Source organism: Hippocampus guttulatus, chromosome 7 (genome assembly GCF_054856545.1).
Source record: "Hippocampus guttulatus isolate MCC_2025c chromosome 7, RoL_Hgut_1.0, whole genome shotgun sequence".
Lineage (NCBI taxonomy): Eukaryota > Metazoa > Chordata > Actinopteri > Syngnathiformes > Syngnathidae > Hippocampus > Hippocampus guttulatus.
The window spans coordinates 12,752,581-12,778,124 of record NC_141267.1 but is presented as its reverse complement, the minus strand read 5'-3'; the positions used below and the strand labels follow the sequence as shown (position 1 = coordinate 12,778,124).

The 25,544-nt window shown below is 41.1% G+C and overlaps 1 protein-coding gene across 2 annotated transcripts in view; it reads left to right on the top strand.

Moving 5' to 3' along the window:
* Positions 1-7,609: 7,609 nt before the first annotated feature.
* The window catches only part of fbn3 (fibrillin 3), a 67,588-nt gene continuing 49,653 nt past the window's right edge, over positions 7,610-25,544 (top strand). Inside the window, exons 1-4 of one of the 2 annotated variants that reach the window (XM_086115957.1) lie at positions 7,610-7,744; positions 11,389-11,719; positions 23,926-24,008; positions 24,137-24,238. In XM_086115957.1, the coding sequence (XP_085972083.1) occupies positions 11,535-11,719; positions 23,926-24,008; positions 24,137-24,238 (370 nt within the window). In that variant the 5' untranslated portion in view covers positions 7,610-7,744; positions 11,389-11,534. Of the gene's footprint in view, positions 7,745-11,388; positions 11,720-23,803; positions 24,009-24,136; positions 24,239-25,544 lie in introns of those variants that run through there. The other variant, XM_086115956.1, reaches the window with a different exon arrangement.

Here is a 25,544-nt window from a genome sequence, read left to right as displayed (position 1 = left end):
TCCCTTGATGGGCCAAACACACTCTGGAAACCTCCACAAGGATCTTGTGGTCTCTCTCTCCTGTCAGCATGAGTACAAGAATGCAACATGCCGTATGCCATGTAAAGAAGCAGATCATCTTCAATACTGTACCCATAGACACGGAAACGCATTTCACCACAAAACATGCAACGATTTCACATAGTAGGAATTCTTCTCGACTGTATATTACGCTTAATAAACACTTACTGTACATTTGGGGCAGGCTTGGGATTTTCCTGAATCATCTCAGTTATTCTGCCATTGACCGAAAGGGCTGGAATGTTTCCCATGGTGCACCTTTCACCTCCATCCTCTTCTCCCTCTCTGTCAATCAAACAATGTCATTGTCCATCCTTCTGTTAGGGTTTGGATGTGACCCCAATAGCACGACAACAGGCAGGTATATTTGAAGCTAACACTTGGCGTAGTTTATTGAAGAGTCTTAGAAAAGTCACTCAGGAAGAAGCACGAAGAAGCAACAAGGAAAATGTCCACAGGAAACGAAACCCTTACTCAGGGAGAAAACTGGGACAACTTAAACTCTCAGGGGGAAGCACGAGGAGTCCACAAGGGGATGTCCACACATGGAACAAGAAAACTGCAGGTGATTCCAACAGAGCCCACTGGTGTGGTGACGGCACAAACTTGCACTGAGGAATGGTCTGTGAGTCAATTTATACCAGTCCAAATGAGCAGATTGGCAACAGGTGGGTGGTGAGCTGACGAGTCTCAGGTGTGAGGTGCAGAGCACATTGGCTGAGGAGGCTGCCTGGCTGGCCCCTCCCTAACACCATCCGTCCATCCAGTTTCTGATCCGCTTTATCCTCACAAGGGTCGCGGGGCGTGCTGGAGCCTATCCCAGCCTGTCTTCGGGCAGTAGGCAGGAGACACCCTGAACCGGTTGCCAGCCAATCGCAGGGCACACAGAGACGAACAACCATCCACGCTCACACTCACACTCACACCTAGGGACAATTTGGAGTGTTCAATCAGCCTGCCATGCATGTTTTTGGAATGTGGGAGGAAACCGGAGGACCCGGAGAAAACCCACGCAGGCACGGGGAGAACTTGCAAACTCCACACAGCCGGAATCGAACCCGGTACCTCTGCACTGTGAGGTCGACACGCTAGTTTGTTGTCATTGTTGAGAACACAATTGCATGTTATTAAAACAACAATATAATCTATGTCGCTATGTGCATTGATCGCTCAGCCTATGGCCTCTAGCTTTTGTTTTAATCAAAAACTGTGTTTTTAGTCATTGAAAACAGATTTTCTGGAATACTCAGAGTATGATAGAGACTTTCCAAAATGAGTGCAGCTCTTATTTTGGGTTTTTTTCTTTGACCCATTATTTCATGCATTGACAGACGTATCACTGCAGGTTCTAAATGTAGAGGACCTTACGCACAAAACTTATACTGTACATCTCATACACTGTATAGCTGGGAAAAAATAGGCTATGAAAAGAAGGAGGCTGTTGTTAGTTTTTTTCAGGCTTCTCAGTGGATAAAATAGCTTGACAGCCTGTGAATGATGATTGAATTTGTTTAAAAGGGCATTGGTGTGACCCGGAGCAGAGAAAATATGTACTTTTAAAACTAGCTCTTTAAATGTGACCAATGTCTTGGCTCTGTTAAAGGTCAGGCCCCTTAATTTTGGAAGGTTTTTGTTGCGTGTCACCACCGTGTTTGTTCCTGTGCAAATTTATCCTTATTGTGCATGAATAGAACTGAAATGAACTGAGCGTCCATGAGAGCACATGGTTTATTTTACCCCCATCAAAATGTGTCAATTATTCTTATGATGTGGACAACATCATGTTCTTTAACAAACAAGCTCCTTATTTTGTTCCCTTTCTACTGGGCAACGTAACAACAATACAGTCTGCTCTGTGCACAACAAACAGCTCACTGTTGTCAATGACTAGACATCACAACACCCAAAATGAGTGTGACTAATACCATCTTTTAATAGGATAACCCAAATCAAGCTGACAATGCCAGTGTGTCTTGCTAGCACATGCTCAAGTTGCATGTTTGCTCGCCATCTTCACTTGAATCCAGCATAAACAAAATTTCTGCTCGACCGCGATTGGGGACGAAACCCTGACGCTTTTGGGTGGCTTAGGGCAGACTGCTCGTCAAGGCGTATTTACCCGAGGTCGACATATGGTGTGCCTGTGAGTGTTTACATACGTGTAAACAAATATGCGTGCTGGGGGAAAAGGAGACAAGACGGGGGTTAGAGTGAGAGGCAAAAAGAGAATCTGGTAAAAGTATGCGTCTGGGCTTTCAAGCTTGGCCAGAATACGAGAACGACGCGGAATATGATCCTGCTCAGAGAGGCGTAGGCAAGGACTTCGAGAAGAAAGAAAGACAGAGGTGGGGAACACACACATACCATATACAGTATGACTACCATGGGTTAGGGTGAGGGGCTTTTTCGGTTGCCAGATGAAGACCCCAAAACTTCTACAAGAGATTGCGCAACATGCCACAAGTCCTCTTCAAGGAATCTTGAGCGCTCATCGTGCTTCATGTTGTATTAAGATGAAGTCAACAAGGTTCTGATTATTCACTCATTGTGTTTTTGTGTTACAACAGCATCCATTCAATTCCGGAGCAGTCGGCAGCAGTTAACTCATTCAGTACCAGCCAATTCAAGACCAAGTCTGAAAATACGTTTAAAAACGTCTTTGGGAGTGAATGTGTTAAAGTCTCAGGTGAAATGGAGCCTATCCCAGGTGATTTGGGGCAAGAGGCGGGGTACAGCCTGGACTGGTCACCACTCAACTGCAATAAATGTTTTTTTTGTGTGGGTTTTTTGCATTTTTTGGGGAATGAAAACCCACGCAAGCACGACAAAAGCCGTACATTCGAACCTGAATCTGAGAACCTTGGCCAAACTTGCTCATGACCTTTCCAAAGTGCTGCCTATTAAAGCAACAAGAGGTCGTAATTCTACATTCAAATAAGAGTAAGATTACGCAAGAGGAATTGATTTCCGATTTAGTGCCTCTACATGTGTACCTCCAAAACACATTTAAACAAGCAACGTGACAATCGGAACAACACAAAAATGAACAAAACCTTTTCATCCATCGTAATGCGGAACTGGAGTTTATCCCAGCAGACTTTGGAGCAACGCTCTGGACTGGTCACCAGTAATTTTACTTTTGTATTTTGTTTTGTTTGGCATCGACTGACTTCCCCTCATAGTTTCCCATAGAATGTAACCTCGGCATTAAACCACTGATCACCGTTGCTTTCTTACCCATGACCCTGAACAGAATAATTGGTACAACATTGATGGATGGACAACAGAGACGTTTGCTTTTTTTTTTTCCATCATCCACATCTGAATTGGGCTGCATGGGAGGGACGAAAATGGACTTGGGTGACTTGAAAGAGTACGTCAAAATCCATCTCAAGAGATATACTTAAGTTGAGTCTGCTGTGGTATGCGTTGGATTTCATCTGACCTTTGGGGTGTTGAGGGCAAGGAGCAACGAGTTCAACAAAGAAAAGTGACACATTACAGTTTCTCATGCTGAGATTCTTCCCGAGACACTAATGACCCCTGAGTACTCCCACTGTCAGAATAGTTTTGACAAAGATGACGTCGTAAAAGCTAATTTCAAGGTACGATTGTCGCATTTTCACTTTTCGGGTGAAGTGAAAAAAAATGGAGCGAACAACATAAACAGAGTCAAACACACAAATCGGTAATTACTTTTTATAAAACCAGTTGATTTGTTTGAAATTGTGGGGGCTGGAAATGGCATTTCAATTAATTTAAATTGTGAACATTTCTTTCTGAAAAATGTCTTTATACCGTATTCAGTAAGTATATTGCCTTATGAGCTTGGTCCAAATACCGGTACATTCATTGTTACTTTTACTTTGTCAGCAACTGACCATGTCGTTATCTGTCAAGAAACGTGCGTTAACCTCTCTTACCTCCAAAATTACTTGCTGTGGCTTTTTGTAGCAATAATAATGCACAGTGGCTCATGATCATTTCAATGTATGTTTTGTGATTGATTTTACTGAATGTACAAAAACATAACATAGAAGACATAAAAAAACTAAAATATCAATACATATCTTGGTTCAGTACAGTTTATATGCTCAAAGGGAGTAGGACGAAGTAGGAAAACTTATCAAGTCATACCCTTTTTCTCCGTAAATGATTACAAATCATGATATCCTAAACACAAATAGGTTACTTATAAATAAGCACCGGTATACTGTATATCCCAATCAAGACCAAAAAACAATGTTCCTCTTTACATATATTCAAATATCTGTATGTATGAGTGCAAAGATTATGCTTTGCGAGAAACTTGTTCAGTCTTTGTGCAAATTGTTTTGCTAGAATTTTTGAGAACTGTGGTAGCAAACGCCATTGGTCTGTAATTCGTAAATAAGTGTTTCTCTCCACTCATGTGAATCGGAATAACTTTTGTTGTTTTCACTTTTGATGGGAAAACACAATTTTTGAAAGACAGGTTAAATAATTATGTGACGGGTTTCATAATATTAAAACAGTCAGTGGACTTTTTATTTTTTTTGTTTTAACAATATTTAATATTTGTATATCATTTACAGCACTAAGGAACACAGTGCAGAGCAATTGTTCTTAATAGATTGGTCTATTTCACTTTTATTTCTTATTGTTTGAATGACTTAATGGCAACCAAATAGACGACGTAATTATCGATTAATAACATGTGTCACGTTTCAAAGACAAACCTCAAGCACATCCTGACAATAAAACACTCTCCCCACAATTGTATCACCGGAAATCCAATTGCGCTGCTTTTCCGCTTGTTGGATTTAGATCATACCGACTCCGACGGAGACCAGCAGTTTTATGGCTGTAATTACGTAACTCTCCTGATTTAACGTTCCTTTTATTTAAGTCTTGGAAAGTGGTTTATTGCACCAACACAACATCCTTTCCCTTCTTGGGTTTCCCAGAGGGGACTGTGGGGAATAATTGTGAGTTTGTGGGGTCTTAAGTCTGTATAACTGTCCATTGTCCAAAACAACGATTTATGACCCTCACAGTAATTGAGCAGACAAAGAGAAGATGAGACCGTCAAATAAAGTTCAACTTGTTGTCCTCCAAGATGTTTCCAGGGAAAACCGTGAATCTTTAGTGGTCCTCTATGTGCTTAACTGCTCTTATCTTTGACTAAATTGACTTGCTTTGAGAGGGACATTATAGCACAACACTCATTGGTGGTTTTTATCAAGATGTAAAGCTACGTTGAAGCGTGAAACTGGCTACAGAGCTCCTTGTCAGTGGGCTCGAAGATTCCCAGATGAATGGAAACTATTCCTAAAAATGAGCTGCGGTCATATGAGCCGAATAAAGTGAAGGCCGCGGCAGAAGTCGGATTTCATGTTCATCATCAAACCATCCAGAGACCTTTTTTGCGGTTTCTCCTTTAGTTCATCACCTGCTGACATATGATTATATGAAACATCTGGGTGTTCTTTTAGCATATAAGAACAACCACAACAACAAACATATTGTTAATTTAGTACCTCCCTCTAGGTGTTAATCAAAACCGAACGTGCATATTATTTTATTTGGGCTCTCATTACATTCTGTGCCTACCTGGTTATAAACACACGACATCTTGCCAAATGCAGCGACTCTAACCATTTGCAAAGACATTGAATTGCGAAGCGTTGTTTTGATCTAGTCGTTTTTGGCCACATAGTGTTGACATCAGCGCAGAAGGTAGCGGCATTTGAGATGTGCTCAGCTGTCCTCACCAATTTACCACCCAGATGGCCTCTCCTTTCGGTGCTAACTTCCTATCAGCACTTGTGGCAACAAAGCACAAGGATGTGTCAAACACAAGGTCTGCAAGGTCCAGGCAGTAAAGAGAGTGACTATTTGAATAGCCAGCAGAAATTTGACACTGACACTAGGAGTATGCCACTCGAAATCTGTTAATCCCTACACAAAATAAAATAGATGGTCGTATGAATGTGTATGGGTTGAACGGTGGTCGACTGGTTAGCACGTCCGCCTCACAGTGCAGAGGTGTAGGGTTTCCGGCTAAGGTCTTCCTGTGTGGAGTTTGCATGTTCTCTATGTGCCCCTGCGTGGATTTTTCTGGGTACTCCGGTTTCGTCCCACATTCCAAAATCATTCATGGCAGGTTAATGGAACACTCTAAATTGTCCCAAGGTGCGTTTGTGACCGAGGATGGTTGTTCGTCTCTGTGTGCCCTGCGAGTGTCTGGCAACCGGTTCAAGGTGTCCTCCGCCTACTGCCCGAAGATGGCTGGGATAGGCTCCAGTACACCTTTTAATTTAGGTTTTTCTATGTCTAATATGGGGTGAGGGGGGGGAGGTTGTAGATGGGACAAAAATTCAGGAAAAACACTGAAAAATAACCGAAAAGATGAAAAAAGGTAAAAGAAAATCCGTAAATCTGTGGGCTCCAAACTCTGAATTTGCATGGGTCAACTGTCCTGTCAGGTGTACAGACATGAATGTATGTATATGTTTGTTTGACCTACTCAATCTCACTTAACTGGGGTAGAAACATTTATTCTTACATTTTTAAATTGTAAGGGGACCCACCACAGAAAACAGTGACATATACGTATGTTTCTGAGGGCTCTTACAGTATGTGATGTTCCGAGATGACCCATGCAGCGCATGATGTTTGTCATTGTACCTCACCTACGAAAGGCAGCAGGGTTCCAAAGGACATCCAGACTGCGGGAAAACTACAAAGAAGAAGAAATGGAAGAAGATCGGCTAACTGTTGTCTTAGCTGGTAACTAGATTGCGGGTGCAAATATTTCTCCTTCTCATTTTGATTGTGGTGATGACTTGGAAGACACGTTGTATATAAAGAAATACATTTAGACAGTGTAAAATATTAGTCTGCCACCATCTTGTGGTTAACACTGAAATTACACTGCAAATTAACACAGCCCAGAACAGAGTGGAGATGTAACGGTACACTCAATAAAATAAAATAAAGGTAAAAAAATAACCAAAACAATCATAAGTCCCTTATGATATGTACAGTACCTGTAACAAATAAATGTATTCTTATGAACTGAGAAGTAGTATGTGCGTGTAAATATAAGCGCAATGGGATAATGCTTTACCTGTACTTCGATTTATTTATTTTTTTTTAAACAAGGAAATATACTTTGTAAGTGGACCTCTTGTGTAAACAGATATCGAAGTGTCTGAGCGCGCTGCAATGTGAGAGTTTAAACTAACATTTTCCTGACTTGCGAGTATATTTGTGCACTGTCAAACCCTGATCGAACTCCATTATGACCCCTTTCACCTTCTTTAGTTGATAAAGTGGGCTCCTTTTCCACGGGCAGATGTGAATGCAAATGCTTCTTATCACATATGTAGTGTCCTGTTGCCCTGGAGGAGGGATGATAGTGACGTTAGAGCACTGCTGGCCCCTGTTAGAACAACTCCAGGAGTCTTCTTGAGGAATGTGGGTTTGTCCTGTAGACCGTTACTACCCCCCAAAGCCCCCCCCCCCCTCTCTCTAACTCCCTCCCCTTATCCCAAACGGGGCAATTCCTTAACTTTTCTCTTCTCTCCCCCCACTCCCAATCCTATAGTAGTTGAATATTCCATCCTTGGTGCGCATACATTCCTGCCTCATAATTCCAACAGCGGGCTGCTCGACGTCAAGGCGCTCCGATTGTTACAAGGTATTGCGGGCATGCTTATTAGTAATCTCATGACCAGAGTGTGATTTATTCAATGACTTCGAGGGGGTGACTATTCGACCAGATAGCATTGCGCGTTTCACGGTGGATTAGATTCATGTCAAATGTGCACGTTAACATGCCGCATGCAAATTCGTGTTAAAGTTTCACATTGCATTGTTCATGTGTTTGTTTTTTTAAACCGGCTTTTTATTGCCTTGTCTGTATTAAAAACACGTTAGTGTTGGCGTTTTTGCTTGATTCTCTCAGTTTGCAAAAGTACAATCTTTGTTGTTGGTACTTTTGGTTCACGTCACGTTTAATGAAGCCCATTGACGCTGATGCGTTTATTTCCATTCATTCATAAAGTTTCTGAGGCTTCACTGCTGCAGCGCGACATGGACACAAAAAGTGCAACTTTGATTCTCAAATTTTCATAGTGCAGCGCTGAGGGGAAATGGTTTGGAACAACTTCACTTACAATTTTAAGGAGTTTGCTGACCCCCCCCCCCCCCCCCCCCCCTTCCCCAGAAACGAACTTTTCGTCATCATACGAGCTTTGATCATATTCGGCATTAAATGTATCCATGTAAACCACTAACAGGTGGTTAGCACATCTGCCTCACATTTCTGAAGTTTAGTATTCAAATCTTATTCCTGGCCTCCTTGTGTAGTTTGCGTGTTGTTTCCAATGAAGACTTGAAATGTCGAAGGGTTTGTTAGCGAATGGTTGTTTGCCTGCCATGAAATTAACTTAGGACCAGTACAAGGTATAGTGAATGGTTGTATGCCTGCCCTGAAAGTGACTTGCGACTAGTCCAAGGTATACCCCGCCCCTTGCTCAAAATCAGCTGGGATTGACTTCAGCCATACTCATTAAGCACAATGCTCTTCTAGCTACGCATCAGTGCAGCATTATTATGAGTCTATATGTTTTCAAATTGAAATCCCATTTTAGAGAAATGCCGTTTTGAATGAGGCAGAATGTTCTTGTAGTCATTAAATGGGGAGATTTTTTGGGGGGGAGGAGGGAGAATAATGCTTTACATTCAGCTTGTAACACCCTAAACTTGGTTTCCTGTCCTCTTTAAGTGCTTGTGCAGATTTTCTCACACTGGTACAGACTTCAAATATACAAACAAAAGCTATAGGCAGCTTTATTTGGACTGCATGTGGTGTAAAAGTGCTCTGATCACCGACCGCTCTTGACTGCTGTACTGTAATAGATCAGGCACAAGAATCTTTTGTGCCGCCATGCCGCTCAACTCTCTTATTACAAGGAGCTCCTTTGACCTCAGTGGAAAAGGAGTAAAATGCAGAAACACACACGCTGATTGGAAATCACACTTTCATCTCTGCCAAACACTGTCAAGTCATCATCCATCACTGCTCATCATCCTCATCAAACATTTGCATTTTATTTTTCCAAATGATGTGGGTCTGAGATCTTTGTCCACTCTTATTTAGGCTACGTTGTATGTCCTGTGGTAGGAGCGATGCTTGCTAGAGTCTGACCAGGGCCCCACAGTTCTTTCTTCAAGCTGTGGTTTATAATGAGGTGGTGAAGAGAAAATAAACCTCAAGGCTGTCCGATCCAGTCAGACCCTGCATGTTTTTCGACTGTAACATACCCCCAAAAAGTCAGAAATGGAAAGACTATACAGCTTTTGTATGAGGTCAGCACATCCAAAATGGAATGATTTAGAGTATGCCTGCTTGTATAAATTACATAATGAACATAATTGGTCTACTTGATGAGGAATTTGTCCTCCTCTATTAACTGGTCTAACGTCTGCTTGTGGAATGGCTGATTTTTTTCAGGGAGCAAACTTTCGGTCAATGGTGGCTTTAGCCTCACCATTTCATTCCCCGCCCATTTAATATGTATGTCTTTGGCTCCCTCTAGGAAGGCACAATGCTTTTAGGGGGGTGAGAGTCTCCAAGTTTCAAGCTTGTGAACCTTGAAATCCAAGGACGGTCTATATTCATCAAAATCCATTGTCAATGATTAAATATTGTCAGGTGCGGCTTGTCAAAATTTGTTATTGGATTGGTCAATTCATAGCATAATTAATATAAAACATTTTATTTAAAGCAAAAAAAAACAAAACAGTACATGAATGTTGAGTGTGTGAAACCACGCCCACGGAAAAATGGATGCTACTTTGCCTAGCATCCTCATGTCTTGGCATAACTACGTGATAAGTCTTTTGTAATTTTATTAAGTTCGTTTTTATTTCGGCGGCATGGCGGTCGACTGCTCAACACGGCAGCCACACAGTGCAGAGATTGTCAGGCGTTCGATTCCGGGCTCTGGCCTTTCTGTGTGGAGTTAGCATGTTTTTTGCATCTCTACTGACAGCTGGGATTGGCTCCAGCATGCCCATAACAATCGTGAGGATAAACGACTTGGATAATGGATGGACGCGTGGAGAATATATTATTTCTTTATTTTGCTTTATATGTCTTTTTTTTGTAAGTGCTTTTAAATGTTGTACTTTTAATGATGTGAAGCATACTCCAACTCTCCCAACACACCCATTTTCAGAGTTGTGCTCATGCGTCAGAGTGAATTTCTGAGCGTGCCATAGGTTAGAGTTTGTTAGCTTTGCAGTCCATATCAGCAATAGATACCTCTGTAATTACAAAAAAAAACAAAAACATTTCCACCCCCAAATCTCTCAGTCTTCCTGGGGTCTAAAGAAGAAGAAGGCAATTAGAAAAATGAGCCTGGTCCAAGTCCAATAGGAGAAGCAGCCACAGCTCGTTAGTGCAAAGGCTTCAAAATATAGTGCAACTAGCATTCCCCAATTAGAACTGTGAAAAACATAAGGGTGATGTGTCGTACCATTTTGTGCATTTTTGTCTCACTGAGCAATGCGCACGGAAGTGGATACAAAGGCAAAATCAATCACTGCGATGGGACGGTAGGGTCCAGATCTCTAACTTGGGGCAAATTCATATATTGAATATCCTTATATTGAATAACGTGTGTCTTTTACTTTTTTTTTTTTTTTTTAAACGAGAGGACATCTCAAGTAAGTGAAGTAATGAAAATCTATTTTTTCTCAGCCCCCACACATATCGGTCAAGCCCTTGCTTAGCCCCGGGAGAGAAAAAAAAATCTTGGCGCCGTGCCTGCACAAGTATTGCATACTAGAGTAGACTATGCTTTTTTTGAGGGGGTTGTGGAAAAAGCTTGCTAGTTAATCGCACGCAATTAAAAGCAATTAAAAAGTAAAAACCAAAGTGTGTCACTGGGCATTGTTTAAGCTGTGCCCCGAATTTTGAGGCTAAACCTCCACAATTTAGTGCTGCACACTTTTCATGTTTTGACATGTTTCACCAATTACCTTAAAACATGAATTTAGAAACGCAATTCTGAATTCACTATCAAATCATATAAAACATTCTTAACTGCCATTCAATTGTTAAAAAAAAGACCCTAAGAAAACATTAACCACTGTAATTGCAAATTTCCCCAGTGTGGGACAAATAAAGGTTATCTTATCTTATCTTATAATGTTAATACGTAGTCCATTCTAAGAGCCAAGGCGCTTTCTGAGTGTAAATGTGAGAAACACACTGAATGTACCTCTGTGTTCTGTTTTTTCTGGACTTTTATTTCAAATTTCTTTTCTTTCCAGTCCCAACTGTGGAGTGCACACCAGGACTTGGTCTGGATCCAGGTCGACATTGTTCTGCTCAGCCTGGGTCCAAACGGTGATCAGAGAGTCTGAGAAGGAACTTTAAAGGGCTTGTGTTTCATTCGGTGGGATCGCCGGCCGGACCAATGGGATCAGGGAAGCTGGCCCGGGTGCTGCTGGGGTGGGTGGCGATGTGTCTCGCACCAATCCAGGTGGCGTACTGTCAGACTGCCAATGGGAATGGACCGCTCCAGGCAAGCCGCTTCACATCCACTTCGGACCAGAGAGAGGCGCAGCGGGTTAGGCGCCGTGGCCAGGAGACACTGAGAGGGTAGGCATAACTGACTATACGTATGCACATTCACACGGCTGTTGCAGCTCTTCACGTTCGTATCGTTACTGTAGGTGTGTGGCAACAATTGCTTTTAACACAATGGGGTGTGAGCACTGTTTCTCAGAGGTTCAACTTGCACGAATCACTATTATATATCTGTTACTATTTCTGAACGCAGCTAATTATTTAAGCAACTTCAAACGCTCACGTCGGACCAATATCGGGAAATAGCAGTGAAAACGCTGGCTTAGATGGCCATCGTGAAAGCGGCTTTTGTCTTTCACGACGGTAATGTGGAGCATAATAATTCAAGGGCTTCGTTTAGCAGAATAACGGAAAATGCATCTCCTCCAGTTTTGCATAAACGCCTTTGTTGACATATTGTATCTGGAGAGGCTTAAAACCATAAATGACTTTCCCCCCCACTGATTTCCTGGCAGTGGCCTTTCAACTACTGTGCTTTCTGGTGTGAGGCCAGACCGCCTTATATCAAATCATGCTGCGGAATACTAGTGCATTGTTTTCCCCAAAACAGCACATGTTTGACTTTAACAAGCTGCCTGGCATGCTGAACTCACCACGTGTATTTACAGCAAATTGACATTTCATGGGAAAGAGAAGAAAAAGCAGCTTTCTTTACGTCCCATGCAGCGATGATGAAGGAGAGCGCGACCCAGATTCTCCTGTGTTTTGCTTATAAGCTGGAGAAAGTAGTTCACAGCCACTGAGGGGTGGGCTAAATTGAGGAAGCTTATGTAAAGTTAGTGTTCTGCATTGAGTGTGATCACTGTGAAACAAGTGATGTGCAATCAGGCCTTGCCTTTTAGCCAAAACACGAATCAGAAACAATGACCTACGTTTACAACTTAAGATCTCATATTTCCTCCATGCGATTGTGTAAATTATATTCAAAATACAGTCTATTCTCGACATAACGTAGCACTTCTCTTGGCTGCATTGGTTCTGTTACCTGAATGTGGATTTTATTTTTTCACCAATCAGATTTTGACATCATAGGGCTGGTCGGGGGCCAACTTGCTGGCCCTTGATGATGTCAGCTTTTTTCATTTTTCCTACTGGTTGCTCAGAGCAAAACTTGTTATGGACTAGCAAAAACACATCTGTTGTGATCAACGCTCATTAACAGAGATGGGCGTTCCGTCCTTTGGATGGAACGATCCATCCGTTCGTCCCGCATAGACGACATAGATTTTTGGGACTGAGGACGGAGGATGAGAAATTTTGAAAAAGGACAGAGGGTTAAGCAAAGACGGAAGTGGGTTATAGTCTGCCTCTTTAATCGTCCCTAGGTGGGTTAGGTATGTAATGTCTGTGGGCAAAATAACACGGCGTCTTTGTATATGTCATGTAAATGTTGTCTGTGATAATACTTCCTTGTGGTTGCTGCAAAAGGGGCCATTCAAGATGAGATCAGCAGTGCTACGCGAATGTATGGAGCAAAGTAAGTCTTGTCTGTAGGGTTTTAATTGCCCCCCGCCCGATGCCTCTCTCCCACGGCGTCATGCACGGACGCTTTTTAAAAAAAAAAAATTATCGGAGTGGGGGTAGACTGGGATGGAAGCGCTTTAAAAGGATGAGGGTGATTACGATGTGAATAAGGACACGAGGACGAGATGACAGAAGGGTACGCAGGACGGACCGGTAAAATAGGGCAAAGTGCGCATCCCTGCTCATTAAATACAGTAAAATGTGGGGAATCTTTCCTTGACATTAAGAAATAATCGGTTGTTTGTTTTACCTTGCGTATGAGGCAGCGTTCAACACGAAATCATGTTCAGAGCTCGCTACAAGCAAAAATCCGACTTCAATTAAGGCATTCAAGGCAGCGAGCCAAAAGTCTGATCAGATACAACACTGAATGGACTGATAGCCAGCAGCCGTGTGTTGTGGGAGCCTGGGAGTCAGAACTAGTCAACATCAGCACTAGCGGTTAAACCAGGGACAGATTTGTGGATATAGAATTCTCGCCAGCAAATAAACACTGCACGTTAGCCCAAGGCCGGCATAATGGCCATCATTACGCTAACCACCCTCCATGTGCCACACGCACAGTTACTGACAGTAGACTGTGATCGGTACAACACTTGGATAAAAGTGTTCGAATAGACCGCCGGGTCTTGAATGTACCACATATCGTTGTACTTTGAGGTGAATCGTGACCTTCAGCAACTCCTGTGTAACCTACGGTGGTTTTTCTTACCACATCATTCCAAAAAAAAAAAGAAGCTAATTATACAAATACTACATGCACAGAAGCCTTGCGATATACGTCTTTGACATCTATGATCTTTCTGCGTCTTACAGGCTTGTATGTTTCCAACATTGTGGGAACAGTTTTGGAAAGGACATTTCTGTTCCCAGTTAACAAAGCAAACTCCATAAAAGTGTGCTTGCACGAATTTCATGCAGAAGAACCCTGATTCAACCACTTCAGAATAACTGTGACTTCAGAAGTGTTCTTCTCGTTGAATGGCAAAAAAAATCCCACAGAGTCATTCAATCTCTTAGAATATAGAATGTCTTCCCAGACATACTTTCCTTTCGTTCTAATGGCCAGGTGTCCCCAATACTTTGTCAATATGGTGCACATTTCCCCCAAGAGGTGGCTCAATGGAACACGGTTCACATTTTAAACGATTAAAAGTTATTTTGTTAGCCAGTGACAAACCGTAATGAAAAATAAACGAGACACTTGTTTGCTTTGGCCAGCTAAGGGCAGCTCCTGGGGAAAGTAAAAATCTGGTAACAGCTGCCAGCTAACATTAAAATGACCCGTTCCATTTCATGTCCACAAGACTTGGTGCTGGTGCACCGCAGAGTTTTTTTTATTGTTGCAATACGTAGCTGCTATTAATTTATTGAGCTCATTAAAAATCAATAAATAAATAATGGATGGCTGGACGGACGGACGGACGGAGGGACAGACGGATCTATGAGCCGTTCATCCTCTTCCCTGCTATGTTTCCACATGTTCATGTTGTGCATCGGAAAAGTTTTATTATTATCTCAGTTCTTAAAAAAAATATCCCTTCGTCTTTGATGGGAATAATATGCAATTGCCCCTTGGTTTGGAATCGCTCTACCAGACAAAGTGTGAATGTGGATCTGCCTGGTCATATATTTAATTTGGGCGATATAATGCCCCTCCAGATGTTATTTCGTGAAAATTTGAGATATGTCAGGAAACACAATCATCTTATGTCAATCAAACACAAGATGACGAACCGTTCAACACAGAGTCAGCCAGACCAAACACCGACTCTCAGACAGCTGCCTTTATGTTCAACCGGACCTCTATTTTCGTTATCACTCGACATTGCTGTTTGAAAAAAAATTTAAACAAGCAATAGGTCAACCCTTGTTCTGGAGTTTGACTTAACATAGTAAAACAAAAGTATGTGTATGTATATTCTGTCGCCATCGGCATGTGGTCTTGTACTTCTGCTGCTTTGTCACCTACATCGGTGAAACAAACGTCCCTTTTCATAGGTCCTTCGGGTGATAGGACTACCTCATTTCCTGTGGCTTGGCACAAGGACAACCATATGCTAAGGTGCATGACTTGAATAACTGATTTTGACAACGGGGCTCAACAAAACGCGCCTTGGTTTTATTTCTTTCTTTTTTGGCGGAGTTGCAAAATATACAAGTCCAAATTTTGTTGCCCGCGCCTATAAGTGGAAGAGGTTGAATATGACGGCGGAGCGCAATAGAGGAGACAATGGGTGATTTGATCTTTTAGGTTCATTTCACAGACACTCATATAAACGTCACTTTTAAAAACAGACATGTCCATACGTGAACATGCTATTCAAAAATGTGAATGAACACAATCCATTTTGTAGTGCTCGGTGACCTCCAATGCGTTTACATTCCGAAGCAATTTAAATTGTAATTGCTGCCATCATTCACCTTAATTGACTTTACTTACATGCTTAACTGTCATACAAATATGAAGTAAGTTAACCACTGATGGTAAAAAAAGAAAAACTATAAAACACGCCTATCCAAGAAGTGTTTTGTGCTGACACCAGACCCGAGGGGCTTCAGTATTGCCAGAAAAAAAGCAACAATTTAAAAGAAAAGGCAACACCATCACCCGGTTAGCAAACCCCAGTGCAATGTGCCGTCATTGTGTAAACTTCAATTTTTCGTAGTTTTGGTTTTTGTTGTATTATTGTATAGTCATTATAGGGTCTACTGAATTTTCTTCCAGTTAAACATCAAGGGCCCGAATACTGTTGTCCATATCGGTGGAGGGCTGTGCATTTGTGCCTGAGCCTTCTGTGGAGATTTTCCCAACCTAAACCACCTCTTAAAAAGTGTATGTCGCAAATGTAGAACCCATTAATATAATATATATAATTATATCTCATACACTTTATTTTGGAGTCAGACAATCCTCCATCAAGTGTCTCCAGTGTGTCCAAAATGCTGCTGCTCGCCTTTTGAGTGGTACTCCTATAAGGGAACACGTCACTCCTAATATGACGTCCCTTTTATTGGACACCTTGTACATTTTATAGTTCCTTTTAAGATCCTATTATTTGTTTTCAAATTTTTAGTGTCTCACCCCATTTTACCTCTCTTAGCTCCTTCCTAACTCCAACGCAACTGCTCAGTGCCTTTAGTCAGCGGACCACACGCTATTAGAGGTACCGAGGGCTAAGCGATCAGAGAGGATCGAGTCTTTTCCGTTGCCAGTGCCAGTCCCTTCCTTTGCAACGACCTCTTTGCAACGACCTCCCATGTTCGGCAAGCCTTCTCGGTGCTCATCTTTAAAATTGGTCTCAAAACATATTTTTATTCTTTGGCTTTTCCCTCAGCATGTGGCCTGTTTTTTTGTCTCGCTGCTTTTGTACTTTTTACTGTCTTTGTTAGTCATTTATTGTTTTAACCATCTGTGATTGGTTGGCAACCAGTTCAAGGTATAACCCGTCTACTGCCTGAAAACGGCTGGGATAGGCTCCAGGCTCCCGCAAATACAGAGTTCAGTGAGATATTCGCGGAATAATACAGACACAGTCTGTGAATAATACAGATGTAGTCTGCAGCCACACTCCATTAAGCGGCAATTTGGTCCCAGTCAAATTGGTTTGGGCCAGTAAACTATGATCGACCTGGTATTTATGCCTTTGAAGAGTGTAGACGGGATCGTCTGCAATTTGTACATAGAATGACATCATACCAGCAGAACCTAGCCTAACCTATAAGTGAATTCAACAAAATAAAAGAGAAACTTGATTATTATAACACATGCTTCCATTCATGGAAAATGAAAAACGCAGAGGACCTGGTCTCTCTCTCTCGTAATTTACAGTTTAGTTTTAATTGTGCTACTACGCTTCCCATCCAATTACTCCAATTATTTAAAAAAATTCAATTCATTGCATTGGTACAGGAACCCTGCAGGCAATTTGCCAGCAATTTGCTGGTTTTAGTGTGGAGAGAAGAAATGAAATATTCTCTTCCCTGAACCGTTGCTGAATCGTCCACGGAACATATTAGATCGATTGGGCGGGTCAGAGTCGGATCTCTAAAAATAAATTGGTGCAGTGAGTCTTCCACCAGAATTATATTGAAAAATGTGTCAGAAAGGATCAGTGAATATGGAAAATCTTTGAATCATGACATACTGCTTTGTAGAAAAAGGGATTAGCCTTCTCTTTACAGCTGCTTTTTATTTTTTATTTTTGGCTGTGAAATATTCCACATTCAAAAGATCATCACATAACCTTGAATGTTTTGGCTCAGGCCAGTCCCCACCAGAAGGAACGGACAAGAGACCAATGCTGATGTCCTACCATTAGAACAATGATGTCATTGCACGTGTTAAAAGACTAAACGCACATCTGGAACACACAAGTAGCCATTTTTGGATCAATTTTGCACATAGTGAAGAATATACACTTTTACGTGACCACAATTACCTTCAATGCAGACCATAAAGCTCATAAAAAGTAGCTCATTTTCTTTTTAAAAGTCAATTTTTATGCTGGCGATGTAGAATTCCAGTTCGTTCTTGGCAACCAACCTCCTTGTAAACGCAACCCAGCTTTGCTGAAAGGAGACGCTTTGAAAGCTCGTTGAATGGGACTAGCTAACTTCATTAGCGCCCCCTCCAATGGCTGGAATGGAGTCCCATGAATGGACACGTGGGTCATTTTCGATACATTCCTCTATTCTCCTCACTCCCATCTCATAGCAAGCCAGCAGGCACAAGTGCTCCTTCAGGCAGGAATACGTAAGGCTTAACTTGGCTCAAATACCAGACCGATGACTTTTGATCTTTGACCGGGCCACTGACACAAACACATACAAGCTTCACAGGCACCTGACCTAAACTTCTGCTCTTCTTTGTCTTCATGGAATCAGAATGTGGTCATGTACCACGCCGGCCCCGTGTTGGCAGTCCAACAGGCTGCTCTCAGCTGCTTTCATCTTTGACCCTGTGGATTCCTGAATGAGTGGACACACCCTCGGGGTGTATCGATGTTGCACTTTCTAATTCTGCAACAGTTTGCTGGAAACTCACAGAATGCCATCGGTGCTTCCCGAGACTCCAGAAAACGGTGGTTGTTGAAGATCAGAACCAATTGACATTGACAACTTGAACAGCATTCAGTGGAAACCCAGCAAAGATAAACAGTTCCCAAATGTAAAAAACAGGGGTTTATTTTCATTTTTTGTCTGTCCATATTGTCACAAGCAGCAGTTTCTGCAATTCACTCTGACAAGAATGAGGGAGTTGGTCAGAAAGGGCATTTATCTTGTAGTTACAATTATAAAATGCCCTTTAATTGGCGTGGCGACAAGTCCTGGATGTACTGTGACTCTAAAGAGGGCATATAAGGCAACACATTTGGTTTTTTGCTCCCATTTTTCATGAGCCGATCTCAAAAGATGACATCGAAAAAGTTTGGGATTTGTGAGTTCAGGTGATGAAAAATAGGAGCAAAAACAAAAGTGTGGCATTGATAGTTTCTGTTCTCTTTTGTTTTTGTCCTGTGAGATGGCAGCCATTTTCCTTTTATTACTATTAATGGCAGTTAACGAGCGATTTACGGGCCAGGAGGCAGCTTCAAAGGTTGCAACGTGGACGCTCAAAAGTTAAGCTCCTTTAGATTGAGCCCTGAGAACAGTGGGACATTTCAATATTGAGGAAAACCCCTGGAGCTTAAACTCCTTTTTTTTTGTCTGTCTTTCATTCTGTTTGACTGGAGTCGGCCCTCTCAAGCTCTTCAGAAGGCAAGCGTTGACCTGCAGGAAAGACTAGGATAGAGCGCAGAGGAAGAATAACAAACAAGAACACCTCAGGGTCAGTCGCATATAATCCGTCATATATTAACATCCTCCCAGTCTAACTGTAATAGTGGAATAGTCTTACCACTCTGGAGAAACAAGAGGAGGGAATAAAGCAGTCGCTCATTAAGCAATGGAATGCTCACGGCGCACTCCATGCATGACTGAGGTGTTTTTGAACCCTAACAGAATGTTTAGTTTGTGCCCCAGAAAGTTGAGCCATTACCAAGACTATGCTCTGGCCTCTCGTTTCCCTATCTCGGTTTTCCACTTCTCCTGCGGCTTCCTCCTCTTCTCAACATCAACTTGTTTTGCTTTCCCTCCCACTTATCCCCTGTTCCTTTTCCTTTCCCACTGTCATGTCCTCCCACCAAGCCCGATCCTTGTCACTGTCTTCACACATTCTGACTGTCATGTTCTAGCTTCGGCAATTGCCTCAAATAATTCACTTCTTTGAACTTTATCCTCTTCCACTTCCCCCCTGCTGCTTTTTCTTTGACCACAACGCAAATTCCTTCTGACACCCATCCACCTGTTTGTCTGTCCTTCTACCGCCCGTTGCCTGAGTGAAATGATCAGGATCATTATCAGGCTTCTACTTGATCTTGCTGCTGAGCTGATATTTTTTAATCAGGTGTGTTCGAGGAGGGGAAGCTCTAAAACAGTGGTGTCAAACATACGGCCCGTGGGCTGGAACCGGCCCCCCAAAGAGGTTCGATCTGGCCCACAGGATAATTTAAAAGTGAAAAAATGCATTAAAGACACAGAATGAACATTTTTAATAAAATGCAGTTCATTGATTAAACGCTAGGGGGCACACTGTTTTAATCAGAGAAAACAGTCTGTCACTGAGACAGACCCAACACATCAGAAGATATCAATCCACCAATGCTTCTTTATACCAAAACAAAGGAAACCATGATATTTTGGTTATTTATAGCAGAGTATGGTATAATGTTAATGGTCCGGCCCACTTGACATCTACCGAGTCCGTATGTGGACCACAATGTGAAATGAGTTTGATACCCCTGCTCTAAAACATGCAAGATAGCACACTAGATAATAAATACCTGCATTTACAACACAGATAAATTGTAACATCCTTTTGAAATGAATGACTCCTTTTCCAGAATCATGAATAAAATAGCTTATCGCAATCTGCGAGCAAATGAAAACGGATCGTGGAAATGTTTGAAAGCAGTTGACTCCTCTAGAAGCATTTATTACAAACAAAAACAAAGAGAAACAGAGAACTTCAACCACACACACACACACACACAAAAAGCATCCCTTACCACCATTTTCACAATAAAGACTTGTGGTCAGTTTGGAGGAGGTACTTCTGAACTTGTAAAAACAATTGTAAAATGGCTCGCCCCTCTGATGGGAACTCTCCAAAGGTCACTGTGATGATGTCACCTCGATGATGTCGTAACTGTTGACTTAAGCTCAATATAAATATTTGAAAGATACCCTTTTACAGGGATGGCGGTATGTTAACAGGCAGGCGTGGTTCAATCAAAGAAATTGTCTTACTAGAAATGTAGACGTCATTACCAGTCACATGGCTCACAAAACACGTCTGCACCTGATTTATCTCCTTGGGTCTTGTCCAGAGCTTTAGAAGAGGACACTTTTAAGAGCATGTTTAAATCTTTTCTCATGTTCTTCTCTTAAACGAGTTGAGGCTGCTTCTTCTCTTTGGAGGAATCTCACAGAAAGCCATGCAAAATTGAAGAAAAAAAGCCAAACCAAGCTTCAAGTTTTGAGGTTTTTATGTGACTTTAGGGGTGTATTTTCCCGGAGAATCGCGGTTGAATATTGGAGGTTTCACTGTATTTGTCTTGAATGAATTTCTGTTGCTCACAACATCTGGAATACCTGTCAGTTGGTTGTGCTAGATTTGGTGGCAGAAAGACCATCAAAAATGGATAAACATTGGGCTCTGTAGATGTAATCTCTGAGGCAAATGACTTGATGTTTGTTTGTTTGTTTGTTTATTGAACATAAAACATATATACAGTAATAATTTGACAGAAAATAAGGTAGATAAAAAAGTAAAAAGAAAGAAATCAATCTTCATTCAACACAGTTATTATGTTCAAGGGAGTAGGAAGAAGTAAAAAACTTATCTAGTCCTACCCCGTTATGTGATTGTATCTAATAAATCATTTTTATATCAATCAGAAAAGTAAGAAGAAAGAAGTCTCCATTAAGGCTCATACTTTACCCTTAACCGTGATATTTTTACAACTTTTGGTTTGTATCGGGATTATATACTTCCACACCCTGACACTCTTGTGTCAATTTTCTCTTAAATTCATAATGGATATTTATATACCTTTCTCTATTTATCAACTTAGTTCTGATTTATCATTATATTTAATGTTTTGAATTTATCATTTTAACTCTGATTGATGTAGGTTGTTTGTACTATTTTTTTGAATTTGTTTTTTAACTCAGCAAGCGATTTACTCATTTTCAGGTCCGTTTCGAGATTATTCCACAGATTAACACCTTTGATAGATACACTTCTTTGCTTGATGTTTGTTCTTGTTTTGAGTTTTTTGAATAAGTTGGTACCTCTTAAATCATAGCTGCTTTCTCGAATTTCGAAAAACTTCTGAATGTTTTGGCAGAGCAGGTTATTGTGTGCTTTGTACATTAATTGGGCGATTTTAAAGTCAACCAGGTCATAAAATTTCATCGTATTTAATTTGATAAATAGTGGATTTGTGGGTTCCGTATATTTTGATCTATTAATAATTCGAATTGCTTTTTTTTGTAGGTTGAGAATAGGGAGTGTGTTTGTTTTGCAGGCATTTCCCCATATTTCCACACAGTAGGTCATATATGGTAATAATAATGAGGTGTACAATGTGTACAAAGATCTCTTATTTAGCACTTCCTTGGTTTTGTAGAGGATCCCTACGGTTTTGGCTATTTTTCTTTTTACGTTATCGATATGTGGCTTCCAACATAGTTTTGAGTCTATTACTAATCCGAGAAACTTGGTTTCATACGCTCTTTCTATCTCAATTGAGTTTACCATAATTTTAGCTTGGTGTTTGATTGGTCTTGTGCCAAAAACAATTAACTTCGATTTTTTCAGGTTAAGTGACAATTTATTTCTGTCGAACCAGTTTTTTAATTTGTTTAATTCGTTTTCTACGGTTGTCAGGAGCTGTTTCAGATTTATTCCAGAACAGTAGAAAGTTGTATCATCAGCAAATAGGACACATTTAAATTGTTTTGAGACCTTGCAGATATCATTTATATATAAGATGAATAGTTTTGGACCAAGCACTGACCCCTGAGGAACTCCGTGAGTGATTTTTAGTTGATTAGTTTTTTTATTGTTGAGTTGCACGTACTGATATCTGTTTTCTAAATAACTTTTTATCCATTTATAAGCTACACCTCTAATGCCATATCTTTCTAGTTTTTTCAATAATATACTGTGATCTATTGTGTCAAAAGCTTTTTTTAGATCTAGGAAAACCCCAACAGTAAATTCTTTGTTGTCTATATTAGTGGCTATTGCTTCCACAAACTCCATAACTGCCATTGAGGTGGTCCGCTTTTCCCTGAAGCCATATTGATTCTCACTTAACAGCGCATGCTTTTGTATAAAGCTATCAAGTCTGCGAGAAAATAGTTTTTCTAATATTTTTGAAAATTGTGGTAGTAGTGATATTGGTCTATAATTTGTAAACCGATGTCTTTCTCCACTTTTATAGATTGGAATAACTTTAGCAATTTTCATTTTTGATGGAAAGATACCAGCTTTGAATGACAGGTTGCATATGTGCGTGAAAGGTCGCACTACATATTCTATAATCTGCTTTATTATTGTCATGTCAATATTAAAGCAATCAGTTGACTTTTTATTTTTAAAAGTTTTTATAATATTTGATACTTCTTCTTGTTTTACAGCAGTAAGGAACATCGTGGAGGAGTTTTTTTCTACATATCTATCTATTTCAAACAAGTTTGTTGGATCAGGAATTTGTTTTGCTAGGTTACTGCCGATGTTGACAAAATACTCATTAAATTCAGTTGCTATTTCTGCAGTTTTTTCCAAAATAGTATTTTTGCCTTTGATAAAATACTCTGGATAATCCATTTTTTTAGGACTATTTCTGATTACTTGGTTAAGTCATGAACCAGATGTCATCAAGATGAGTGTCTGTACCAATTTACCGGTCTCCGGTCACTACAATCTTGGTTGTAGTCAATAAAATGGACCATAACACAAATGACCACAGATACACCCCTATTATGTGCTTTGAAAGCTCTCGATGGATATCATTATTACAACCCACACTGTTGGAATCTTTTCAGATTGCTACGGTGCATTTACTTCTGTATTCCAACTGGAATTGGGTTTGAGGGTTGATGCATGAGGGGGATTTTTTTTTAGTCCAGTAAGCCCACTGTTGATAAAGAGTTCTCCTCTTATTGGTTTGTAAAGCCTCAATGTATTTGTGTGTGTGTGTGTGTCGAATGTCAGTCATTTGCAAATGCGGTTCTGCTGCTTCCTGAAAGGAAAGCTTGTGGCCGAGACCAATCAAACGCTCCATAGGCTGCGATGACTCTTACATCTGTCAACTGAGCAGCTCAGATCGGATTTTTGGGTGCCGGGTAAAAACTTGAGAAGCCCACTCATCTTTGTGATCCTCCACTGGGAATCCCATCATGCAACACTGAGGAGAGTTTAGCGTCAGTGTGTTTTGTTTACTCTCAAAGGATAAGACAAACAGATCTTGGCCAGTTTGGAACCTAACACTCAGCGCCGTCTATTTGTTTAGGGGATTCTTTCAAATATTTGGTATGCTGGTTGATTTCTAACTTGTTTTCTCTTTCTTTTTATGTGTCAGACCCAACGTGTGTGGTTCTCGCTTCCATTCTTATTGCTGCCCCGGCTGGAAGACTTTGCCAGGCGGGAACCAGTGTATTGTTCGTAAGTTCCGCAACCCGTGAATCCTCGTCACTTGTCATCAAATTGATCCAACAGGAGAAAATGTTATTTCTGTTGCTCCTTTACGGGACGCTTAAAACGACTCGCCCCTTTCTCCTTTGATCAAACAGCAATTTGCAGGAACTCCTGTGGTGATGGCTTCTGTTCCAGACCCAACATGTGCACCTGTTCAAACGGGCAGCTCTCTTCCAGCTGTGGAGCAGGAGGAGGAGGTGAGTTTGACATCTCATTTCATGCATCACCCAAAAATAAGAAATAAAAAAGGGAAACACCAACTCGTTAAAAGTACACCAATGGACTAAGTTGATTTTCAGAATTTTTGCCCAATTGAATTGAAAAGAGCTGGCAAAGATCTATTGTACTTGATTATTTATGACTTTTTATCCGTAAAGCTGTTTATTGTCTAATTCTGTCCGACTTGTCCGGAAAAAAATAAATAAAAAAATAACACCACTGGTTCTTCTACAAACATGCTAGATGCTTTTGATTGCGGTCTGGAGACTTTTGTGCTTTGCATTCCTCTACCATGTTCCAAAAGTTGTCAGTTTTGTGCTTTAGTTACATACTGTATCCATTTTTACTGTAGCGTTCAGTCTTTTATTGGTTTTATACGTGTGTGTGTATGTGTGTGTGTGTGTACACAATCCCTTTCTGGAGGCTGGTCGCTCTACAATTTGTTCAGATTTAGAGACTAGTTTCCCATAATTATTATCAGGCTGAAAGGGTTTTTCTTTGTGCAACTCAAACCGACTCAGCTACTTATGAAATAATGCGCTTGCTAACACTCGTTTTATTTCCCCACTGGTCACATCGCTCTTATCATGTGAGTAGAGTTACACATGGAGTCTCTTGCCAGCAATTGAGTTGATCAATTCCAGTGTACACTCTGGCTGCCTTGACCCATTTAAGGCGGAATTGATGTATGTGGGGAGGTGCACAGAGTCAAAATAGTCTTCGGGGGAATTAGTTCAGAGTTCGAGTAATAGTGAAACGAGAAGGGTGTTAGGAAATAGTTTAACCCCACTTTGGGAGCTTGTAAAGTACGTGTGGATGTGTGTATTAAGTGGCGTGCAATGTGTTCAGCCTCGCAGCTTTAGTAGGCCAAAATCAGTTCATCAGTCGTGCCTGGCCTCTGGCCAGGCCCCTTTGCTCATGCTTACATTCTGTGTGAAGCGCGCAAATGCCCAACTTGCACAATTTCACACACAAGTATGCATTAAATCTTATATTACACAACTTCAAAAAAAACAAAAACAAAAATGCTGGGTGCACACACATGCACAAAGCAAGGGAGATATGTAAAGAAAGATATGTTTGAGTGCAAATTAAAGGTGATGTCCCCTGAAAAGGAAGGCCATGCAGGATGGGGCGGGGACAGCCTCTGACCTGGACGGCAGGATGCACGCTGATCTCTTGCAGCGTCAGTTATTTGGCAAGAGTTATGAAGTTACGTTCCAGAATGGGTCACGGGGCCCAGAAAGATAATTTAAAGCTTAGAGAGCTTTGAAGAGCTTCACT